Raw genomic sequence first — 24,192 nt, forward strand, 5'->3', positions numbered from 1 at the left:
AGCTAAGTGCAGCCATGTCTATGGCATCATGGCCCAGCTAGTGTTTGAGCTCCAGAGGTAGTTTACGCATGGGCAGAGGTTATATCAGTGAGGTAAAATAAAGACTTGCTTAATACATTTGGGCGATTCAGAAATGTAGAGCTTGGTGATATTAATCTTCTAGTGATCTGGCCCAGCCAATTCTTGGTATCTTATCCATACATAAAGGCTTATCCTACACCACTTGCAACATTTGGGGCTGCAGCTGATTACCCGAATCTTGTCAACAATTGACTTAGGAAAGTTGTTTGATCGTTCAACTCTCCAAATCATCTGTGCATTACTTAATACACGCTCATTTTGCAAACACAACACAAAGTCATAAGTTTATTGCATCACACCACCTTGACTGCCTTTTTTGTTACGTAAACCTCAGGCTCAGAGGTCTTAGGCCTTGATTTGGTAGTCACTATTTCTTCAGGACATGCTATATCTCGGCATGGTTGTCTTCGTCGCAGAGGAGGCGGCATAGTGATCATTTATAAGGACTCATTTAATTGTACTCTTGAGGTCAGAAGCCACGGACACAATGTGTAATGGATTGAAAAGTGCTGCTATTCCTGTTTTCACAGGGCTCCTAATTTATCACTCTTCGTACTCGTGCATTGACTTCCTAGAGTCTGGTCGCTAAGCGTTCGAGCCCTTTCTGGTCCATTAGAATTTTGCCACGCTTGACAATTTTAATTTTCACCTAGAAGATCCATCCAAAAAGGACTTTCTATCCTTTATAGCATCTATATAGAATGTTGGTTTTTCTCAGGTGGTGAAAGCCCCCACTCATTTAGCGGGGCACACTTTAGATGGTTCATCTCTAATTCTCTCACCCTGACATTTAATGAAACCATCCTGCTTAGTTGGATAGATCATTTTATAGTTACCTTCAATGTGAGATGCCCTGCACTGTCATCTGTGGGGGCTGGACCTGGAATGTGTAAACCTAAGAAAGTTCTTAACAGGAACTGGAGTAGAATTGGGTCAGAATGCCTTGAACAGGCGCTCAACTCAGTTTGTAGCTCTGCATGTACTTTGCCTGTCCTCTCGACTGAGGGATTTCGGAACTGGATAGGGGCTGCCTTTGACATTGTTGCCCCTCTGACAAGTAGGTGTTGCAGTTGATCCAAACCTTCCATGTGCTGGTTTACTGGTTATCTAAAAGCAAAAAAACACTGCATCAAATGTATCGGAGACAAGAATGGAAATGGCTACTGAATCACAACCCTATGGATAAAACAAGTCACAGAGCTCTTATCCATATAAACTAGCTATTGACCATGCTAAGTCCATCTACTCAGACAAAATTAGAATGGCAAGTAACTCCTCTAAAGAACTCTTGAAAGTTGCTATTGCTGTTCACTACTGGCCTTACTGATCCTTTCGCAAGATTTATGCAATAGAGTGGCCACTTACTTCAGAGACAACATTCTTAAGATCTAAGCTGAATTCCCTCCATCTGTTCAATCCAGTTTTTTAATGAAATAATTGTCTATCTCCACTGAGCTCTCCAGCCTCTCTGTCTTCCTCCTATTTCAGAGCAAAAAACCGAGGAGCTTCTCATGAACCTTAGATCTGGTTCTCCCAGTGGATCTATGTCCACCTAAAATTCTGCAACTAGCACCTGATTACTTTGCCAAAACTTTACAGTATGTACTCAATCATGCTCTTTATTCTGGGCCTTACCTACCCTTAACCTTGGAAGGAGGCTACTGTAATCCCTCTTCAAAAAAGCCTAATGTTGATCCTGATGATATGAAGAACTATATCACTTCTGCATACACCTGCCAAACTCCTGGAGAATTACGTTACATGTGAAATAGTGAAGCTCATTGAGACATGTGACTTTCTGGAGCCTTCACAAAATGGCTTCATAAGTGGTCACAGTACAGAATCTGCACTGATGGCCATGACCGAGAGTATCCGGTGCTGGGTGGATCAGGGTTAGGCGGCTGACTTGGTACTGCTAGATTTGTTGGCAGCCTGATCTTAACACCCTCAAATGAGTGTATGTCAGAGCTCAAATTCGAGAGCCAGATTGGCTTCCTGTGAGGAAGCACATTGTTTTAAGGCTATTTGCCAGGTCTTCCTCGCTCTCCTTCACTTAGGGTCCAAACATCTCGCCTCCCTCTTGGCTGGTACACTCCAGGCATGTCACTCAGATCCTCTTCAGCTACGAAAGTCTCCATGCCCAGCTCCGGAAAATTAGATGGAGCAGGTGGTCCATCTCCGGGGCAACTGCCAAGTTATGGAATTCCCTGCCCACCCACATTGCTTGACTTGAATTCTTTGCCTTATTCAGGAAATCGTTAAAAACATCGCTTTTCTCAAAATTGCTCCCTGGATTTTCTGTGCCTAGCACCGTTTTCCATGCATAGCGATTATATACCCTTTGTTTTAATGGTTTTTATGAATTTATTTTTCATCTCATTTCAAATAGAACCCTGCTATTGTACAGCAAATGGTGGACACACATTAGAGGGGCTACTCTTTTATTCTATTAGTTTTTTGTTGGAAACAGACCGAGATTGGAAAAAAATTGCTAAACCGATTTTCCCAAATTGGAAGTAGGCAGAATACTACATTCTGGGCTTGCTTCATGCTACACATCGCTGGAAGTCGTCATCAGGCAGGAGGGGACCTAGTAACACATTGACTAGTAACGGCCCCATCCTTCAAGGTACTTTTCGGCGTAAGTATGGCACCCCTGTCACCCAGACTACATCTGGACTTGAGAGAGGATCGAAGAAGGACTGCCCTGCTGTTCCTTGCACCTGGCATTAGAGTCTGAAGTAATGGCTTGACAGCACTAGCTGATCCTTGGGGTAGCAAATAGAGGGCTGAACCAAGGTTTAACAAACAAGCCTGACTGGACCCACGACTGTTTTGTCAGTGTATTACATGGAGACGTCACAAAATGGCATCATATAATACACCACTTTTCGCACAGCCACTATTTGAATATCAGTTATGTTATGACAGTCATATTTTTCCTTTGTCCCCCCCCCCTAATTTGTAAGTTCTACTCTTGAGGTCCCAGTTTTGTAATGCTTCCTGTGTTACTCACATTGGCAATAGTCTTTGTATGCTGTGGATATATGATGGCTTCAAAAACTATACATACTCGATTTTCTGGTGACTTGACTGACCCATTAATCTAATCTATCTGTTTTTTTGACCTCACTACAAACATTAATTGAAGTTTGTCCGTTAACGCCTTTTGCCAGGCTTGCAATTCCCCATTTGAAATGGGACCTCCATTATGCCCATTGCATACATCTATAGGTGAAACCATGAAATGTTGTTAAGAGTCTGACGTGTCTTTGCAACCAAGGCTCTCTTGTTTTGGGGGTGCGGGATTGTCAGTTGCCACTGGTAATGAGTACTATTGATATAGGGTCACTATCTACCTATGGATTTCTACCTGCTCTGCCTCACCTCTGTTGATTTTAAACTTAAGGAGTAGTGGAGGATAGTACTGCCTTGCTTAAGTCTGCCTGTTTGTGGCCTCAACTCTAGCTTCAGTGTAGTTGCAGTCCTTGGGCTCCACTAAGGGAAATAGAGTAAAAACTCCTTGTCAGCTGCAGCAAGCCTCAGTTCAATATTAGCAGAGTTTAACTTGCCAGATCGTGGAGTCCTCTAGCGTTTTACCTTATGGAGCATAAATGGTCTTTCTTGGAGCACTGCAAAGACACCAAAAACAGAGTTCAGGCGTCTGTACATTCCGAAGACTTATTTACTAGGTCAGAAGTCTTCTGAATCTCTATAGGCTTTTCCTCAGGAAGACCGCTGAAGTAAGGAGAATGGTTGTCTCTATGGACTATTGAATAGCTTTGGTGTATACAAATAAGCCCAGTGATAAATGGTCATGTATGATTAGTCTTTCAGCAGTTCAGTAGCAGGATTGATAAATAAGCAAGTTTATAATCCATCATCCATATAAAGGGAATCTAGTTTCATTTTCTAAAGGCCTTCATGAACAGGAGCTCCATCAGAAGGCGAATCTTTCTAAGGGTTTTGCAACTCCAGAAGTGTGCATAAATGCATCTGACATCAACATGAGTCTTAAGCCTTTTACCTCTTGGATGGGTAAGAGCAGCAAGGTGCATAAGAGACACCCGCCTGCTACTTTAGCAGTTGGGTTCTTACATTTGTTTGCTCTAAACCGGGTTCTCAAAGTTATTCAAAAAGTGAACATTTCCTAAAAGTGCGTTGTGACCTTCTTCTTACCTAATAGTATTCAATTTTCTGATATTCTGGAACTGTTATAGTCTTCTGGTCTGTGTTACCTCTAAGTGGATCTGCAGTGCCACCATGGAGGTCTGGTTTTACCCTTCGCCTTCCTTTGTTGAGCCAAACCACTTAATTTCGGAGTAGTTTATGAATATCCAGTACTGTCTTAAACCAACCAAAAGGCGATTTAGTCAGCCAACAAACAGTAGACTAGACATGGGTACAAGGGAAATGGTTATTGTTGTGTTACAAGGCATTTTCCAAATAATGTACTCCACTGTACGTTCCCTTGATCCGTCTAACCTTTGTTTCACACCTGGTAAATTCTAATGTCCTTGTGCAATTTTGCAGATTTTATGAGGGTGTTTTACAAACTTTTATTTTGTTAAGTGACACTTTGAAGGCATTTTCCACCTGTTTGTCAGTTTGAATACCTGATGTGAGGTGAATTCTGCTTTATCAGTATTGACACGTGTGTGATGAACCCATGCTGCCGTGGATTTATAAATATCCTTGAGCAAAAATATTTTGCGATCTGATTTTACTATACATTCTTTGAGTGGGAGGAATTGGGGCAAGGGGATTCTGGAGGGAGTGATTTGTACAGGTTTCGTAATGTTCAATCCTGCTGATGTGTGATACATACATTGTTTTTTCTTTCAGCTTGTCAAACCTAGGTTCTTTGGAATTAAGAGAAAATCTACTAACTTATTTACCAGAGTAAGTCCTATTTATTTTACATTGTGATAAGACCTTCTGTTCTCTTCCTTTTCTGTTTCCTTTAATGACCAATCTTTTTTATATTTGTTTACACAATCTGTATTAATAATTCAAATTCTTAATTTTCTTCCCATGTAGTAGGCCATTATAGAGGCCTATTGTTGTCTTGACTATGTAAGCAATTATTAGTAATTGTCTTTCCCTGTGTGTTTTCATTTGAAGGAAATTCATACTGACTGAACATGTGCTTCAAACAAGCATTGGCATAGCCAATAGGTCTCGCCTTTGAGACCGTATGTATTTTGCCATGTAGCACGCATATATAATTATTATGAGTACTATATATGAATAAAACATTATGCAGCAGAGATTGGAACACCAGCATGGAAACATAAATAAACATGTGTACTAAGAAACCCACTGCTGCATTTGTACTTGGAAGGGTGGACTTTTAACATGGAGTCACACTTCAAATCCCTCCTCAATGTGTCACATACATCCGAGCAGCATAGACTGTAGTCTTTTAAAATTGCTATTACTTAATTGATGTGTGCCACCAATGCTAAAGCCGGCCCTGGACAAGTGCAACGCTTTCAGCCAGTCTGGGCTCTTTACCCAGCAGCAGAATGTATTCTGGGACATGTAGTTTAATTTGTCATCTACGTAGGTGCTCAATAAACTGTGTGTACAATGCGCTGTTGTCTAAAAGGATGAAGGTGTCACAAATGACAGACCTCCAGTTGGCAACTATGTAAGAGACTTCAAAGAAGAACGAGTTGCGCTGAGGTATCCAGATCATTCAACAGTGGACTCTGTTTACCCTACTCTTAGGCAGAACTGCACGTTCCTACTGTCCAAGTCATCCAGTTCGCAGTTGAGTGAAGCTGCGTTAAAATAGCTCCCCTCGGCTTACAAATGCATGGAGAACATAGGAAGCATCTGTCCCCTCTCTTCCAACACCAACTTCATGCTGCAAGTCGGCCACGTGGGCGCGTGAACCCATATGTGGCAGAATGGGGGATAGGCATCATTTGGTAAAAGAAGAATCTGATTTCTACGCGATCCCCGCCCCATGCTACGGATGGAAAGGAAAAAATCTGGTGCAATAAGCAGGAATGTAAGGCTTCCTGTGTAACTCAACAGACGAAGGGAATTTGAGCAGGGAGCGGTGGGGTGAAGTGTGCAGATGTGCACTGATGCAACACGTTTGTGTGAATTTGGCGTATCCACTTAGGTGACCCTACTTCCATACGTCCAAATGCAAAATGTGCACTCCAATGCACGCTCACAAATAAAATTTACTGAGACGTGCCTGCATAAGGAGCACATACACAGATTCGGGCCCCTCAAAAATACACAAGTGCACTTGATGCACACCCAGAACACGCTAATCAAGTCAAAAACTGACACACACACAAAGCACACGGACGGGGTCTGACAGGCAGATATGTCACAGTGTGTCCCCAGTGGCACCTAATGATACAAATGTGGAGCAAACGCACTGCCGCTAATTAGAACAGTATGCATTTTCAGAGGAGCTTCTAATAGCCCTTAATGATGGCGCGGTGGCAGCGTTAGTTAGCTCTTCATTAGGAGCTGCAGATTAACGGGGTCTCCGCTTTTTCAACAAGCCCGGGAGTTGTATGCGCGCGCGTGAGATCAGGGATACCAAGCTAGTTTGGGCAAAATCTGTCTTTTCCAATGGACAGTGGGGTATGAATGAAAATAGTCTAAGCCAGGAGCAGTCCATTTTTTAGCATTAACATTTGTGACATTTTTAAATCTATGAGCTTGCAGTAGTGTTAGTCGTAAGAGAAAATGCGGGAATGATTGTGCCTTCTACAATGGGGACCCAAGCCAGTGACGCTCCCAAAGGAGCTCTGTGAAGTTTGGAAGCTGTGAACAGTGCCTTCCTGGTGCTGGGGCAAAGCTCTGATTGGTGAATTACGTGCCCTACTCTGGGAGCACTATGGCCTGTGCATCAGCTCAGCAGTGATCAATGAATGGCACACAGCATTGCCTGCTGCCTCTACCCCTGTCCTGCTGGGTGTGGCCTGGCTCTTGTGCAAGATTTCACCGGGGCCCTTGCTGTGGTACGCTGGTCATGCCTGGATGTCACTGGCCTAGCCGCAGGGCCACTGCTTTGCAGTGACATGTATGTTCAAAGACACATACATCTATGGTGTGTGATAAGGTAAATTGTAAAGTGGGGATATAGCCATATTCAGACAAACTTCAGACTACTCGCCTCTTCTTTGACTGCAGTATAGACATTCCCGAAAAAGTCATCAAGATCACATGGTTGTAGATTACCCCGCACTATCTATGTTTTTAAGGTCTTGTTTTTGCTTCCCCTGTGGAAAGAAAGGTAGTTTGAGTGTCCAAGAGCAAGCGGATGTGCAATAGAAAATGGAGAAATGAATGTCCAAGAATGGATATTTTTCTTTGGATATTGTGGTCCACGCATCTCGTTAGTTCTCGATTTTGCTTCTTATATATTCCATAATTTGGCGAATCTGTCTCCAGTGGTCATGTAAAGCTTACCGGGTGTGTCGGCGCCTGTGGCGCACACACCCCACTGCTCGTTTGCGGCACGCACCGCGGAGAGCGGGCTGCTCACGCCCTTACGCCTAGCTGCCTTCAGTGACTTGCACGCAGCGCTGCCGCCTGGGGGGAGGGGGCCTGCGGCAAGCCCTTGTGTAGTATAATCCAGGGCCGCATTCGAGCTGGCGTTCACCTGTCTCCAGTGAAATGTGCTTGGTGGTAGCATTGATGGATGGGACGGCGTTTTTGAAGGTAATTAAATCACCAATATAAAGCTGTGCCTCCACCCCCGGAGCCCACTGCGCTGCTGCTAATTAGAGCAGTAAGCATTTTCTGAATAGCCTCTAACAGCCCTTAATGATGGCGCGCTGGCAGCGCTCGTTAGCTCTTCATTAGGAGCTGCAGATTAGCACGGGAGTTGTGTGTGTGTGTGCGCGCGCTAGCAGGAGATCCATCTGTTTCCAATTAATGCGGGAGCGAGAGCGGGCGCGATAGTTGGAAGCAGATGGCTTTGATGCTGGCTCCAGAGCTTCCTAGGCCAGGGCAGAAAGAAGGCGGGACATGCACCCGCCTTGGGCCAATTGCTTGCTGTCTTTCTTTGAAAGACGTATGGAAAGGCCAATCGTAGGTTAAGCACACGCACAAGCGTGTGTTCAACGTTGAAAAGCCCTTACTAAATGCCTCGCAGATCAGCGCATGTGCGCTGGTTCAGGCGAGACCTAAAAAGGAGACTTGCGGATCTGAAAATAAATGCATGCCTTAATTGTGTATTATCATGTCTAATCTTGGGGATCAGGGCCTCCTTTTTTCCTAATATCGATTTTATTTATCTTTGTTCCCACAAAAGAAAAGTGCTTCTTGACATAATATTGTTCAAGAAGTAAAAGCTTTGCTTGTCTTTGAATGACACGTCATTTTTTGGCCTCAGTGAGAGCTCTGCATAAAAGTTTGAAAAGGGGACATTGAGTCACTTGAACAACTAGGATCCATGCTGAAATTAATGCTACTCTCTTAAGTCAAGCGTAATTTACAAGTCCTACTGCCAAACACTTTTTCCAACTAGCCTCACAACTGGTCGCCATTAACTCTGCAGCTCTCTTCACCATTGTTTTTGGAATAGGTTTGGTTTTCAAAAGTGGTTGTCTTCATTTGGGATTCCTTTGGATATTAGTCCTCTTCTCATAGCAATTTATTTTGCTGGATGAAGCACATTCTAAGCCCCTCGTAATTAGAACATGCTTCTGATTATCATATGATATCAAAGATGTTTGATTTTTTCCATCAGCTCATAAGTTTATTACAGGTTGTTACCAGTAAAACAAGCATTTGCAAAGCCAAGTCTGGGTTTAATGTGCTAAAACGTGTATAGAAAGGCATGCATATGTGTGCATTTGTGCATTCTTTAGCAACAAGAAGCCAACTGAGATAAAGGCTTAGGCATGTGAAATAGTCCCGCTTGCATTGAGTGCAATGAAGCATGCACTAAAGTGGAGGTGGGGGTGATACATCCAAACAGCCAATAGCATTAGTTGACTGCGGTTATTGTGCGCTTTATAACTCTATGCAATTTCCTTTTATTTCATTTCAAAGAGACCTATTTCTCTCGACTGCTCTAGGTTATTCTTGACAAAGTATCAAGCCATTGACTGAAAGAGTCTAGTCAGAAAAAAACATTGATTGAAAAGCGTCAGACCCTAAGCCCACTGAATGTACATTGGAAAAAATAGATTCTGATGAAGAAAAGCTTGGTGCAGCTGGGAGAGGGGCTCTGTAGACCGTTAAAGGCTGGGTGTTCTAGAAAGAAATGCATTTTGTTCGTTTTGGTGGGGGTTTCAGATCAAATTACTGCATTATAATGAAATATTATGTTGCATTTTCTGAACATGCGTTTCCAGTTCTATCTGCGTTAATATGGGCGATTATAGGAAGATATATATAAAGACTTGAATCACTGTATTTAAAGTATTCGCAGTGCACTGATTACCACATTGTTTTCTCCTTTGAATCGTTTAAGCATGATTTAATTTAATGATTAACTAATCAAAAATGCAAACAGTGCATCCCTCCAGGAGGCCTCTGAACTGCAATAGCCAGAGAGTGTGTAATTGATTTGTAGAATGTTATGCACTGTAGACCAGATCCCAGTCTAGGAGCTCCGTGCCATCCCACTGTTTAATGAATATTCGGCTTGTTGTGCTACCTAGAGCAGTACTGCTTCTTGTTAGGTCTCTGTTGATCATGGTGCTCTGTGCATCACACAGTAACAGAATGTGACAGGTCAGCCCACAGGTAAGATAGTTTATGAAACATGTATCTTTCTGCAGCGCAATACCTAATTATTTAAGGTTATGAATGGGAAGATTTTGAGATTTGAAAATGTCCCTCTAGTATGTTCGCCGATTCTGCAAACCTGAAATGAATTTGGTGATGTATTTTAAAATCTGCAAGAATAAAATATAATATTATTGAGTTAAATTGTCCAGTTAATCTGGGGTGTGGAATTTAATAAAATATCTACTTGTCCATGGGGGAGGCAGCTTCATAAATCTACCTGTTCTGTAACAAACCCACTTGTCCCTTTGGTGCCATGTAGTGCGGCGACAAATTATGGCAGCAATCTCATTTTATAAGAGCTCTGATATAGCCTCTCTGATTATGCCAGGGCTCATACCATAGTAGTGTTTGAATACTTTCAGTCCCCTATTTGTTTCCACGTTTCTGCAGATCTGCATACTGGGGCTGAAGGTAGTGGTAAGCAATAGTTCCAGGGTTAGAATGCACTTTTGAGTCTGTGCAAATCTACTAACTTGCATGTTTTAAGGGTTTTCAACAGCTGTTCGCTTATCTTTTCTGAGAAAAGTTGGAAATTTACTCCTGACAATGGTAGACGTAAACCTTCTTCCAGAGTTGGGGGGGGGGGGGGAATGGCTGGAGGTAAAGTGAACTGGCAAACACTAAGATTTTTGCATGAGCAACTCTACGCATGCATATGTTATAATGCTAAAAAGCAGTTCACAAATATTTTCTAGTAGTACTATTTCTTGTCCTACTTCTGTAAATTCTTGGGAATTCACAAAAGCTGTATAGCTGCACTTAATGCAAGGATGTATAGCATGGGTGCACGTTTGAGACTTTCTTCAATATTTGAGCCCCGAATTTGCTCTGGCGTTGACCATGACCTTTTGCATTTATTAAAATTCTGTCCATCTCCCTGTATCGGCTGGCTTCACTGTGAGTGACAGCATCCTGCTCTTTCACAAGGAACACATCCGCACACAAAGTAGTTTTGTTCAGTGCCAGTAACTACTGTGGCAGTGTGCTTTTTGAGACCAAAAACAATTTTTGCTTTTGCCACTGTTTGTGAGGGCCTGGCAGCTCACACACCAATAAGGTTTTATAAAACCATGCCAAAGCATTTCACACTTTGAAAAAACTAAAAAGCTGACAACCAATTTCAGACCTACTGGCCTTGCCAATGCTTGTTTATTTTTTTATTATAATCTTATTGAAACTGGTTTACTGATTTTCAACACATCACTAAATGATGCTGCAAAGAAATGGTACCTGAAATTTTACAAAAGCAAAATGTTTTTTTCCTGCTTTAATTTTTTTATGAACATTTTATTTTGAAAGCAAAGAATCATCAATCTTGCTTTCAAGCTTCTGCAAATATTTGCATCAAAGCAGAGAGCATTTTGGGAGCGTTATACATAGCCTCATTATTGCTAAACTTTTAAAGCGTATATCCACATGTTTACCCTGGAACGACTGACAGTAGTGCAGTCAGAGCTTACAACATTTACTTAGAGCACTCACCCTAATAATAAAGGCTTTCAATTAATGAACCATAAATACAAGTTTGAAAAGCATTAACATATGGACAAACATATTACCTTAACTGCAAACAGTGCCCTTCCCTGATCCATAATGTGGTACTGCAAACTGGCAGCCAAAGGAATTGTGCTGCAGGGGGTTTGGCCTACTGGTCCCGAGGACAAAATACACATGAAAACTTGTTGCCCTTGACCCCAAACATTATGTCCTGGGAGTCGTATGAATTCCACACCCCTGAGTTAATGATTTTTGATCGTGGGTCTTTTTAGTTTTCAGGATCACCATTGAGAGACATAATATTTAAAAATGCCACACAAGCTGTAAAGTAAAGATTGTGTCACACGAGAGCCACCAGAAATAAAATCCATTATTTCTCCTTTTGGTATTTGTCTTTTTTTCCTATGAAAGTCTACTTCTAGCCCCATATCAGAAGTGCAGCCGCTCCATTCACATTTGAAATCATTCTGAACCTAGCCTAATTATAGAAAGAACAGGTGAGTGACCTGCCTGTGATTTGGGACTTTTTTAGGTCAAAGCCTACCAGCCAAAGCAGCTGTTTGGTTTGCTGATGAAATCTCCTGAACATTCTGAAAGTTTCCCTGGGAATGCATTCCATCCATTGCTTACCACTGGCGTTGTGGTTTGTTACTCACATTTGCTTGCTTTCTAATTGCTGGCTTTATTTGTCTTTTGGCAGTACTGAATTTCTGTAAACATGCCTTGAAATCTTGTTCTTATCTTGTCACATTTGCTGTGCATTCAAAGATGGAGAGAATCTGTCTTCCAGGGAGCTTGGGGTTACTTTTTAGGTCTCGGCGTCAACGCGCGGAAGCGCGTCTCCGCCGAGATCTTTTGTCAGCGACTATCATTCCCAGGAGACAGTCCTGGCCACGCGCATCCTTCCAGGCGATTTGTAACTGGAACGCGCGCTGTGGCCAGGCGCTGTCTCCTGGGAAGCGCAAGCACCACACACGCATGCGCATACACACACACACACAAGCGCCCATGCACGCACGCACATACATACATACAGAGACACCACCCCTGACTCATACACACACGCGCACACACAAGTGCACCGAGGCCCCCCTCCCCCGCCATCACCGTCGCACACATACATACACACACACACACGAGCATACACACACAAGTGCACCAATCGCGCTCCAGCCTTTTGGAACTTACCTTCAGCACGCGGCGCCCAACCTCCTGCTGGCGCGGCCCCGGGGCTTTACACCGCTCACAGGAGCCCCGGGCCGCGAGACGCAACGACTCCGCCTGCCTCCTCTTCCGGTCTGAACGTGGCCCCGCCCCCGTCACAGGCGACCGTGCCTGACTTCCGGGGCGGCCGCGATACTAAGAAAGCTTTTTCAGAAACTATGTAGGAGCGTGATTGGAGACCCACAACAGCAAATAACCCAATCACAAACACGCTGGTACATTGCACAGGCAGAATCTACTACATTAACTGATGCAACTGCCCAGGTGAAAAAAGGGGTTTCTCTGAGTGAGCAGGACGAGGCATATGGGCTTATCAGTCGGCGCCTCTCCTACGCCCATGCTCCACTACTGTGTAGGCCAGCAAATGACTTCCACAAGTCCCTTCAAATGTTCACGTCTCGCACATCGGTGGGAGTGCAGGACAGGCCTTCCTCTTCATCAGCATTTTTGCGCTCTGACACGTTGTGTTGCTGTGCCTGACGCAGACTGGATTCTAGCAGCGATTCAATTTGCTCTTGGCAGGCCCGTAAACAATCCGGGTCGCACTTGATGACCTGGGACAGGAAATGCGTGAGGCACTGGTAGGAGAGGAAGCTGTTGGTGTTGCCGAGGTGAAGACCTTGGACGGCTGCTGCCACGCTGCCTGCCGCGATCATGGAGGGAGGGTTGGAAATGAACTTGATGTCTGTCGCGCAGAGTGCCACAAAAGTCTGAGCGTGCTTGCGGATAATCTGCCTCGTGTCCTCGCCGAGGGGTATTTTGGAAAGGAAATGTTCAATGAAATCGTGAGGGGTGACATAGGCCAAGTCCCACTTGAGTTTGTTCAGCGTCAACAGCTCCATTTGCACTAATTCGTCGGGTCGATGGAGTTATCAGTATAAATGCAAAGTTTTTCCGCCGTTAGAGGAATGGTTTCTTTCATTTTTGAGGCCACGAACATGCAGGTAGCCCCCAGCAGCTGCAATCTGTTTGTCTTCAGCGGTTCCACCGACAAAAATCTGTCCAAGTAATTCATGGCTAATGGGAACACCTCCTCTTCACATTTCTGCTCTTCACAAACCTCCAGCATCCAGGTGGCCACGATCTTCCGCATGTAGGGTTGCACTTCACGCTGCACGCACTTAAAGTAGGAAGCGGACGGCGGGCAGTTCTCCTCCGCCTTCAGCATGGTGTGCAGCACCCTGTCGTTCAGGAGGTGCTGATCCAGGTAAGCCCTTCGGATGGTTTCCACCTCGCAGCACAGCAGCTGATGTTCCATGTCTCCCCCGGCGCGCGGTGCCTGCTCTTGAGAGGGGGTGCGGGGTGCCCGTGCTGTCCTGTGAGTGAGAGAGCTCCATTCAGTGCTTGCTGCTGCCGCGATACTAAGAAAGCAGTGAGCGGGCTAGGGTGCTAGTATTATCTCTACCTAGTGGTGAGTGCAGAGTGGTGAGTGCAGAGTGGTGAGTGCAGAGTGGTGAGTGCAGAGTGGTGAGTGCAGCAGAGTGGTGAGTGCAGCAGAGTGGTGAGTGGTGCAGAGTGGTGAGTGGTGCAGAGTGGTGAGTGGTGCAGAGTGGTGAGTGGTGCAGAGTGGTGAGTGGTGCAGAGTGGTGAGTGGTGCAGAGTGGTGAGTGGTGCAGAGTGGTGAGTGGTGCAGAGTGGTGAGTGGTGCAGAGTGGTGAGTGGTGCAGAGTGGTGAGTGGTGCAGAGTGGTGAGTGGTGCAGAGTGGTGAGTGGTGCAGAGTGGTGAGTGGTGCAGAGTGGTGAGTGGTGCAGAGTGGTGAGTGGTGCAGAGTGGTGAGTGGTGCAGAGTGGTGAGTGGTGCAGAGTGGTGAGTGCAGAGTGGTGAGTGCAGAGTGCAGAGTGGTGAGTGGTGAGTGCAGCAGAGTGGTGGTGGGGGCAGAGTGGTGGGGGCAGAGTGGTGGTGGGGGCAGAGTGGTGGTGGGGGCAGAGTGGTGGTGGGGGCAGAGTGGTGGTGGGGGCAGAGTGGTGGTGGGGGCAGAGTGGTGGTGGGGGCAGAGTGGTGGTGGGGGCAGAGTGGTGGTGGGGGCAGAGTGGTGGTGGGGGCAGAGTGGTGGTGAGGGGGCAGAGTGGTGGTGAGGGGGCAGAGTGGTGAGGGTGCAGAGTGGTGAGGGTGCAGAGTGGTGAGGGTGCAGAGTGGTGAGGGTGCAGAGTGGTGAGGGTGCAGAGTGGTGAGGGTGCAGAGTGGTGAGGGTGCAGAGTGGTGAGGGTGCAGAGTGGTGAGGGTGCAGAGTGGTGAGGGTGCAGAGTGGTGAGGGTGCAGAGTGGTGAGGGTGCAGAGTGGTGAGGGTGCAGAGTGGTGAGGGTGCAGAGTGGTGAGGGTGCAGAGTGGTGAGGGTGCAGAGTGGTGAGGGTGCAGAGTAGTGAGGGTGCAGAGTAGTGAGGGTGCAGAGTAGTGAGGGTGCAGAGTAGTGAGGGTGCAGAGTAGTGAGGGTGCAGAGTAGTGAGGGTGCAGAGTAGTGAGGGTGCAGAGTAGTGAGGGTGCAGAGTAGTGAGGGTGCAGAGTAGTGAGGGTGCAGAGTAGTGAGGGTGCAGAGTAGTGAGGGTGCAGAGTAGTGAGGGTGCAGAGTAGTGAGTGTGCAGAGTAGTGAGTGCTGTTGAGTGCAGAGTGCTGTGTATTGGCAATGTTAATGACAATGCCCATTTATTTTTGATTTAAAGAAAAAAAATGTCATGAGCAATGCCAATAGCTCTACCTTTAATGATGCCGAGACCATTGCATTGCAAATGCTTGTTTTTCTCAGACTTTAGAGTGAGGGTATTTATTTATTTATTTAAAGTTTTATATAGCGCTGGCTAGACCCGGAGGTTTCGGAGCGCTTTACATGAGCATCAGATCATAGTTACAGGTTACATCGTTACAAAGGTTACACAGTTCTTAGAGCATGGCAACATAGTTACTTGTAAGGTAGAGATAAACAATAAGCACAAATACGTAAGGGGAAACAGCAGGCAAGGTGAGAGATTCGGGGGGGGGGGGGGGGAGGTTGGAGCAGGGGAAGTAGACAGGTAATGAAGGCGGGAAAGAGGAGGGGAGGGTGAGTGGCACAGCATGGGAAGAGGAGGGGAAGGGTGACTGGGACACAAACTGGTTGACGAGTCAAGGCAACGTCCAATGTCCAGTCAGCTGTGATCCTGGGGTTGTGGTATCACTTCCCTATCTCTTTTGCGGGAGGCTCCCTTTACACAGTGGACTCTCTCAGAGGGGTCTCTGAGACTCCAAGGCCTACACACTGGATCCTTCCCCAAAAAGGGAGAGAGAGTGCTTTGGCAAGGGGTGTCATACCATACCTCAAGTGTGAGTGGCTCCCTTGGCGCAGTGGACTCACTCAGCGGGTTCGCTGAGACTCCAGAGTATAAATATTGGATCTTTACCCAACAAGGGGAGGAGGAGTGCTTAGTCAAAGGGCACAAAGGACAGGGGGGTAGGCTGAGTATCAGGCAGGGGGGGGGGAGATTCAGGGGAGAGAGGATAGTAGCTAGGGAAAAGACAATAAGGAGAAACGAAGTGTGTTGGAAACACATTTTAATACGATGAAAACTAATCAATACATGAGGTAATGACATTTCCACACATTATCGTTTGTGCGCTGTCTACGTATGTCAGTAAAACTGTATGTCTGTGCAAATGCAATGGTCATTTCAATTGAAGATGTGTTGTCTGTAATGGCAGAGCGCTACCACACCATGCATATTCCACTTTACCTTACTTTACTCCACTCTATACCATATCACTGCACTCTTCTCTGCCGCACTCCAATCTAGGCTGTCATTGCACTCTACTTGTACCACTCCACTCTTTGCAACTTTACTAAACTCATTCTCTAATCTATCCCACTCTACTAGGCACCACTTCACTCTATCCCAAACGACTCTAAGCCACTCAAATCTACTCTGATCCACTGCACTCTGACACTCCACCCTACCCTGAAACAGTCTACTTCTAAGCCACTACACTGCAATCTACTCTTCGCTACTCTGCTGCACTCTGCCCGCTGCACTCTATCCCACTTCACTCAAATCCAATACACTGTACACCACCCTACTCTGCACCTATGCACTGTATCCCACTATACTCTGCCACCCTCTACACCACTGCACTCTGTGCCACTCAACTCTACACCATTGCACTCTATGCTTCTGCAGAGCTCTACTGCACTCTGAGCCAATGCACTTTACACCACTACTCTCCATGCCACTAAAATCTACAGCACTAATCGACTGTGCATCACTGCACTCTGACAATGCACTGTGAAACTGCACCACTGCGTTCTTCACTACTGTACCCTGCACCACTCTATCCCACTCTATCCCACTCTACTCAATGCTTCTCTACTCTGCACCACCCATCTTTGTGTCAGTGCACTCAATGCTTCTCTACGCTGTGCCAATGCACTCCACTCCACATCACTTCATTGCAATTTAATGGACTCTACACCACTGTACTTTATGCCACTTCACTCTAATCCACTCTACAACACTCTGTGACATTACACAATACTCCACTTTATGATGCTGTACTCTGCTAAGCTCAACTCCACTCTGAAACTGTACTCAACTCTATGCCACTCCACTCTACAACACACTACTCCCCTATATGCCATTCCACTCTCCTACACTTTATGCCACTCCACTGACAATCTGCTCTACTTCACTCTAGAAACACACTACTCCACTCTACACTACGCCCTCTGTGCCACTCCACTCTATACTACTTCACGACACTGCCATTCCACCTGACAGCACTCTAATTTGACACTCTACTCCACTCAACTCCACTCTACGCCCATCCACTCTACAACACTCTACTCCCTCCACGACAAGCCACTCCACTCGACTGCATGACATTCCATTCCACTTCACATCACGCAACTCTAATCTACTCCAGTCCACGACTGTATGCTGCTCCATAACACTCCACTGTACTCCACTTCACAACACTCCACTCATCCCACTAACTTTTACCTATGCTGGCGTACAACATAGCTCAAATAAATTGCAGAGACCTATAGGCTTTGTAAATGCTGATTTTGAAAAGTCCGTTTTTTCCATAGGCATTCCTAACTGTAACCAGTACATCAAGGGAAGGGTTAATGTTTGTGGCCTGAACACTTTGCATCCTGGTGTAAGGGCTACATCAGCATGGCACGCATTTGACTATCACTTCATGCCTGAGAGTTGTCAATTATCACTAACTACTTCCGTTTTTGTGTTAATGACATGTGATCCCTGATGGGGTAACATGAAATGGTTGGGACTAAAGAACTCGTACTGTGGACATTTTCTGTTTGTTCAGGAAAACATTGTCTCGTATTTACTGATGATTCTACAGTTATTAACTTGCTTAAACATTAGTCTGTACCTGTCTACTTGTCTGGATTGGCAAGTTCTGCAGTAAATTGGGTCATCAAGACTACAACAAGCATTTGCAGTGCAATAGGTCTCATATTTGTGAGGGTTTAAGCTATTGGCATTGTAAATGAAAATGCCTTTTATTCATCTCTTTGGAAAACTAACATATAAATAAAAGGCATAGTCATTTACAATGCTAATAGCTCAAACACTCGCAAATGCGAGACCTACTGCATTGCAAAAGCGGACCGCACTGGCAAGGTAAATATAGAAAGGTGCGCAGCCTCTATAGTCAAATCGGACCACGCAGGAAACATTTATAAAGAAAGGCCCACAGCCACTATAGTTAAAGCGGAATGCGCCACGCCCAAAAAATGTAAATGTTGATGAAAAGGTGCAAGCTGGTTTAGTAAATATAATGCGGCTGCCATTACTGAACCAGCTGTATTTTAAAAATTAGTTGTAATGGTATGGGGTGAGCATCCCCCTCCTCCACAGCCAGATGGGGCAGATATTGCACTGGGTGGTACCATTAGTGGGCATAGTGTGCCTGCGCGCACAGATAATAGAGTTTAAAATTTGGGGTGGCAAACCCACCCTGATTGTAGGGGAGTGATAGCGTGTCCCAGCTGATCCTCGCCTGCTTCCCTCCGATACCATTTTGTTAATATGCGTTTTTAGTGCTTTGAAAAGGTGTTGAGGTAGGGTAATCAGAATATTGGTGAATAGATATAAAAATTTGGGTAGTGTAACCTTTTTTATGATGGCTAGCCTATCTGCCAATGTTATGAGAAGTTTGGCCCATTTGTCCACCTGCTCCTCAAGTTTATCAATTGCCCTCCCATAGTTATTGCTGATGACTTCCGCTGGGTCACTGTGGATCCATATTTCCAGGTACTTTACCGGATCGGTCTGCCACTCTAAAGGATATTCTAAGGATCAGGCCTGGGTACACTCAATGAGGGGGACAATTGTGGATTCGTTCCAGTTGATCTGAAGCCCTGAAACGCCCCCAAATCGGATATACTCTGTTAAGAGTCTCAACAAGTTATGCTGCGGTTCTCTCTCATAGAGCACCATGTCGTTCGCATAGAGAGATATTCCTATCTGGCATTGGTGGAAGCTGGCAGCCCTGCCTCGTTCCACGTCTAATTCGCACCATTTCTGATACCTGCCCATTCACTTTAATTCTGGCCACTGGGTCTGTGTAGAGGAGTTTTATCCAATTCAGGAACATACCCGGCATACCCATTCTCTGCATTGTGGCAAAGAGATAGCCCCACTCCACCGAATCAAAGGCTTTGGTCAGGTCTAAGAGAATGGCCGCCACCTCCAACTCCGGGTTTAAGACATGTAGGAGTGCGAATATGGTGCAAATGTTATGGGAGGTCGAGCGGTCTGGGATGAATCCCAATTGATCCAGGAGTACAATTCAAGACATTAGTGGTGTCAGTCTGGCGGCCATCAACTTGGCCAGTATTTTGCCTTTGGTATTGATAAGAGACAGCGGGCGGTATGAGTTCCATCTGTCTGGTGTTTTGTCAGGTTAAGGAGCGTGATGATTAGCGCTTCTCGAAGTGTGGTAGGGTGAATCTGTTTCTCATTTGCATCGTCGTACATGGCCAAGAGGTGCAGGCTAATCAGATCGCTATATGCTTTGTAGAACTCGTTTGTGAGTCCGTCAGGGTGTGGCGCTTTACCATTCAGCAATTCCCTCTTGAACCTCCAGGACTGTCACCGGTTGAGTTAAATATTCTTTCTGGCCATCAGACAACCACGCAAGGGCTATGTCCTCTAGGTACTCCGTCAATTATACCGTGTCTGTGTCCCCTGTCGATGTATACATGCTACTATAGGCTGTAGCAAAAGTGGAGGAGATACCTGGGTTGCCGAAATGGGTCACCCTGCTATCATCATTTATTTGCGTTACTGTGTGTTGTGTTTTCTTCTCATTTGTATTTTCTGGGCAAGGGTATGTTCTGAGCGGCCACCCTCTCCATAGGCCCTAGCAGTGTGCCTCCTTGTCAAGTATTTAAGTTCATCTTCCGCAAATTCGTTGTATAGCGTGAGTTGTTCCTTGATGTGCCCTAGGTCATCCGTGTGATGCGTGGTCTCATAGTCTGCCTCTAACATTTTGATGGCCACCTCTATGCTCTGTAGTTTGGAGCGTATGTCCTTTAGTATACCTGCGCTGGTGCTCTTGAATTTCCCCGGATAGTGGCTGTGAATGCTTCCCACACTATTCCCGGGTCCCCGACTGACCCCACATTGATCTGAAAGTATTCCTCTACTGCCCCTGTATAGTGTTGCTGTAAACTGGGTCCAGCAGGGATTAGCGTTAAAACGCCATATGTATTGAGGTGGTGTGTATGTGGGTATGAACACTACCAGTAACACAGGTTTGTGGTCGGAGAGCGTCCGTGGGAGGTGCCTGACGTCAGTCACCCATCCATTGGTGCGTGTTGACCAGCCAATAGTCCAACCTGGACCAGCTGGCGTGTACAGTAGATGTATATGTGCCCTCTGTGTCTGGGTGGCGGAGTCGCCATGCCTCCACCAGGTCAAACTCGTCCATGCATGCCCATACCTCCTTCGCAGCCTTTGTGTTTTGCTCCCATCGTGTTCAGGGACCTGTCTTGCTCTGCGTTTAGTGTAATATTTAGGTCCCCCCCACGCCCCTTATAAGATCTGGGTAGGACAGATCTCTTAACCGATTTCTAATGGTAGTATAGAAGTCCTGGTCATCAATGTTAGGCCCATAGGTGTTGATCAGGTCAATGTGAGCGCCCCGTAGTGTGCTTGTGAGTATGACATATCTGCCTTGGTCATCCCGTATTGCCTGTTCTAGTTGCAAAGGTATTCGTTTTTTGACCAGGATAATACCACGGGAGTAAGAGGACGCTACTGCTACTGGGCCCAGTTTCTGCACCCAAGGCCTTGTCAGTGTGGGTGGTGAGGTGCGTTTCTTGAAGCATAGCCACCTCCACTGGATGTCTGGTGAGATAAGCTAGCACTTGACATACCTTCTTGGGATTATTTAACCCCCGGAAGTTCTATGTTAAGCTTCTTAGTGATCTACCTCGCTCCGGCATCCTACTTTGTGCCAGGAATATATGGACAGTGTTAGAACAACCGCTCTCACAATACCGTTGCTGTATGACTCAGAAGCATAAAATGAAAAATATAAACAAACAAAACTAACAGCCCCCCCCCCCGTCCACTCCCGCATCCCAACTATGCTTGAGAATGTCCCTTGTACATAATGAATCAACGTTCCCAGAGCCGTGCCTAATACATTCTCGGTACGATGAACTGAGTATACAACAGTTTGGGACTTACCCGTGGACTGGGTGCGCCAGAGTCACATCTGTTGGTGAGGGGTTGGGCCATGAGCCCTGTGTGGCAAAGTGTACCAGCCAGTGCTGTACGCAGGTTGGTAGTGCAGCTGACACGTGATGGTGTGGGTGTTTCAGTTCTTTTGACGGCGGAGGTGTATTGGAGTTCGTAGCATCGCGTGGTGGTTCAGCAGAAGATGGTATCAAGCTTCATTGCTTGAGTGGTGACTTTGCGGATTGCCTTTCAGTAGAGAGTTGGTATAGGCCTTGGCCGCCTTCGGAGTGGTGAATATCTTGTCTTTGCGCATTATTTTGAGGCGGGCCCGGTAGAGCATGGCATATTTGATATCGGCCTTCTGCAGTCAGTTCTTAACTTGTTGGTACTCACGTCTAGTCGTCTGCACAGCCATGGTAAAATCAGGGAAAAATTGCAGTGTGTTGCCTTGGTGGATGATGGTACCCTTTTCCCTTGCCAACCTTAAGACTGTATCGCGGTTCTGTAGTTTAAAAGTCTGGCCACAATCGGATGTGGTTGTAACCCCGGCAGTGGTTGAGCCATAAGGGTGCATTGTGCTCGTTCGACTATTAGCATGGGAAATAGTTCTTCTGCCCCAAAAATATCTTTCAGTAGTGTTTCGACGTATTGCTCCATGCGCTCCGTATTTGTCGACTCCGGCACACCTGTGATGCAGATGTTGTTGCTCCTGGACCGCGCCTCTAACTCCTCGTTCTTAGCCTATATTACGGGCATGACCTTTTCCATGTTGAGGATTTTTGTTGGTAGTTCTTGCGTGGCGTCCTCTGTCGTTGAAACGCGGGCTTCCATGTCTGTGATCCGGTTCGCCTGTTGGTCCAGTTTGGTGGCTATGTGATCCATGCAGAGATTTAGGTGGTCAATTTTGGCATTGATAGTCAACAGACTTTGTTGCACCGCCACCTGCGTGGCTGTGAGTGTGTCCAGGCTGGTGCCGTGTTTGTCCAGGCTGGAGGCGGTGTTGCCAGTAGCGCTGGTGACTTTTTTCGATTCAAAGGTTAGCTTAGGTTGCGCTTTATTTGGGTTCCCCATCTGAACAAGCTGCTAGTATCTACTGCGTGTGAAGCAGCACCTGTGCGGGTCAAATGTGCTTCTGCGAGTCTGGTCCGGCCAGTGTTGTCAGGCTCCGATGTGATTATGTGGCTCCCACAGCGAAGTAATTATGTAGTCTACGGTTGAGCAGAGTCTTAGTACACCTATGCTGCTGTGTTCCTGCATCTACTGGGTTGTAGCCTGCCACTGTGTGTCCCTCGCATACTTTCTGCCCTGTGAGCATGTGAACCTCAACACTTATGGCGTGCAGGGTGGTACGCTTGGTTTTATCCCTCCTCTGGCAACGAGTGGTGTTTGTCGTTGGTGCGACTTGCGAAGGAATCCACCTTGAGGGGGTATCTTTCCAATTGATCTGACCACCCGAACTGGCAGCCCACTGTAACCGAGCCTGGTTGGCCCTCTCTGCCGCAGTTCACACTCCACGATGTGCAGGCAGGTTTCGCCGGCCGGTGCGCCGCTGTTGGCAGGGTATGGTCCTTCCAATTACCCTGCTATCATCAGTGTCTTGGGCCCCAGACACCGCCGCCTGCACTGTTGTATGCAGCTTGGGGTTGTTGGGCAACTCTGCTACTACCTGTAACAATGGGTGAGTGGCGTACTGCAAACCTGGTCTTTTAGGCCTCTCAGGTCTGCGCCAATCAGATAACATAAGCCTTGCTCTTACCTGTGTCGTCGTGCTCCTTAGGGGGCGGCCCTCGGCCTTCCAGATCACGACGCAAGGGGTCGAGGCCGTTGCGTCAGTGATGGTACGCTTGTTGGAGCTCAGACTCAGTCGTGCGGCACTTATTGCACAGTGCCCCACACAGCAGTCGCCAATGTGGTGTGAAGTGAAGTCCTCTGCTGGTAGCAACTGGACCGCTGGATATCTGGGCCACAGTAGGTTTCGCGCCACTGGCCCGGGTGGATGTGCCAGGGCCTGGGACCTCTTTGTTACCAGTATTGGCTGGTCGACTCCAATCCTCTCACAGGTCACGGCGGTAAGTGTGGGTGCCAATGCAGGGGGTGTTCAGGGCTCATATTGGTGTTGGGGTGTTATGCAAGTCGACGAGGCTAAGGCAGGGTGTCGCACAACTTACTTCTGCCAGCACCACTAGCGTGTTGGAGCCTTGGCCACAATCTCAGTAGCCTCTGCCCGGTGTTGCTCTGTCTCAGCTCAGGCCAGCCAGCCCCAGTTCTGTGGTGCGATGTGGGCGCCGAGAGCGCCTTAGAGCAGCTTGGTTGTTGCCTACTACCGCAGGCCTGATTCCTTTTGCGACTGCGACTCTTACAGGACGGCTGCCATTAGTCCAGCCCTCCCGGAATTCCTCGCTCTAGGACACCAGGGTGCTGATTTTGGCGATACTTTCTGGATTCTTGTGCCCTCTGTATCTCCGGGGGCTCACCACACGATTTCTCAATGTTTCTCTGGCTTTGAAGAAGGATTACAATGCGTTGTTGGCTCATGGGCAGCCGAGCTGCACTATAATGCATCCATCTTGCAGAGGGCTCTCTAGCTCCACCAACTCTACCTTTGTTTTCATCTTTAGTTCATATAAAAGGTCTACAATCTCATCATATGAAGTATCTTGTGCGGTACGTATTATTTTTTTAAATACTATGTATTTTGTTTCGGGTTTAATAATTTTATTGGAGAAATACAAAGGCACTAGACTGGAGCTACCCACAACGCTTGGCTCCCACAAGAAATGTAACTCTCACCCTCAGGCAATTTAACACCAACCAATCTTGAGATAAACAGTTTCTAATCATAATTCCATGCTAAACTCGGAGGTATATGGCCTAACCGGGAAAAGGAAAGCGGAGTGACAAGAGGAGAATTGTGCACACACATGGAATGCT

At 46.4% G+C, this 24,192-nt stretch overlaps 1 protein-coding gene and 1 pseudogene across 2 annotated transcripts in view; one reads left to right on the forward strand and one right to left on the reverse strand.

Annotated features, from left to right (window-relative positions):
- LRRC1 (leucine rich repeat containing 1) overlaps positions 1-24,192 on the forward strand; it is a 517,165-nt gene that overhangs the window by 322,289 nt on the left and 170,684 nt on the right. For both annotated transcript variants that reach the window (XM_086926433.1, XM_086926434.1), the window contains exon 5: positions 4,927-4,983. In XM_086926433.1, coding sequence (XP_086782559.1) covers positions 4,927-4,983 — 57 coding nt within the window. The remainder of the gene's footprint in view (positions 1-4,926; positions 4,984-24,192) is intronic.
- Positions 12,847-13,930, reverse strand: LOC147707413 (G1/S-specific cyclin-D1 pseudogene; annotated as a pseudogene).

The sequence above is a fragment of the Lissotriton vulgaris genome, chromosome 6 (assembly GCF_964263255.1).
Source record: "Lissotriton vulgaris chromosome 6, aLisVul1.2, whole genome shotgun sequence".
NCBI classification, from domain to species: Eukaryota; Metazoa; Chordata; class Amphibia; order Caudata; family Salamandridae; genus Lissotriton; species Lissotriton vulgaris.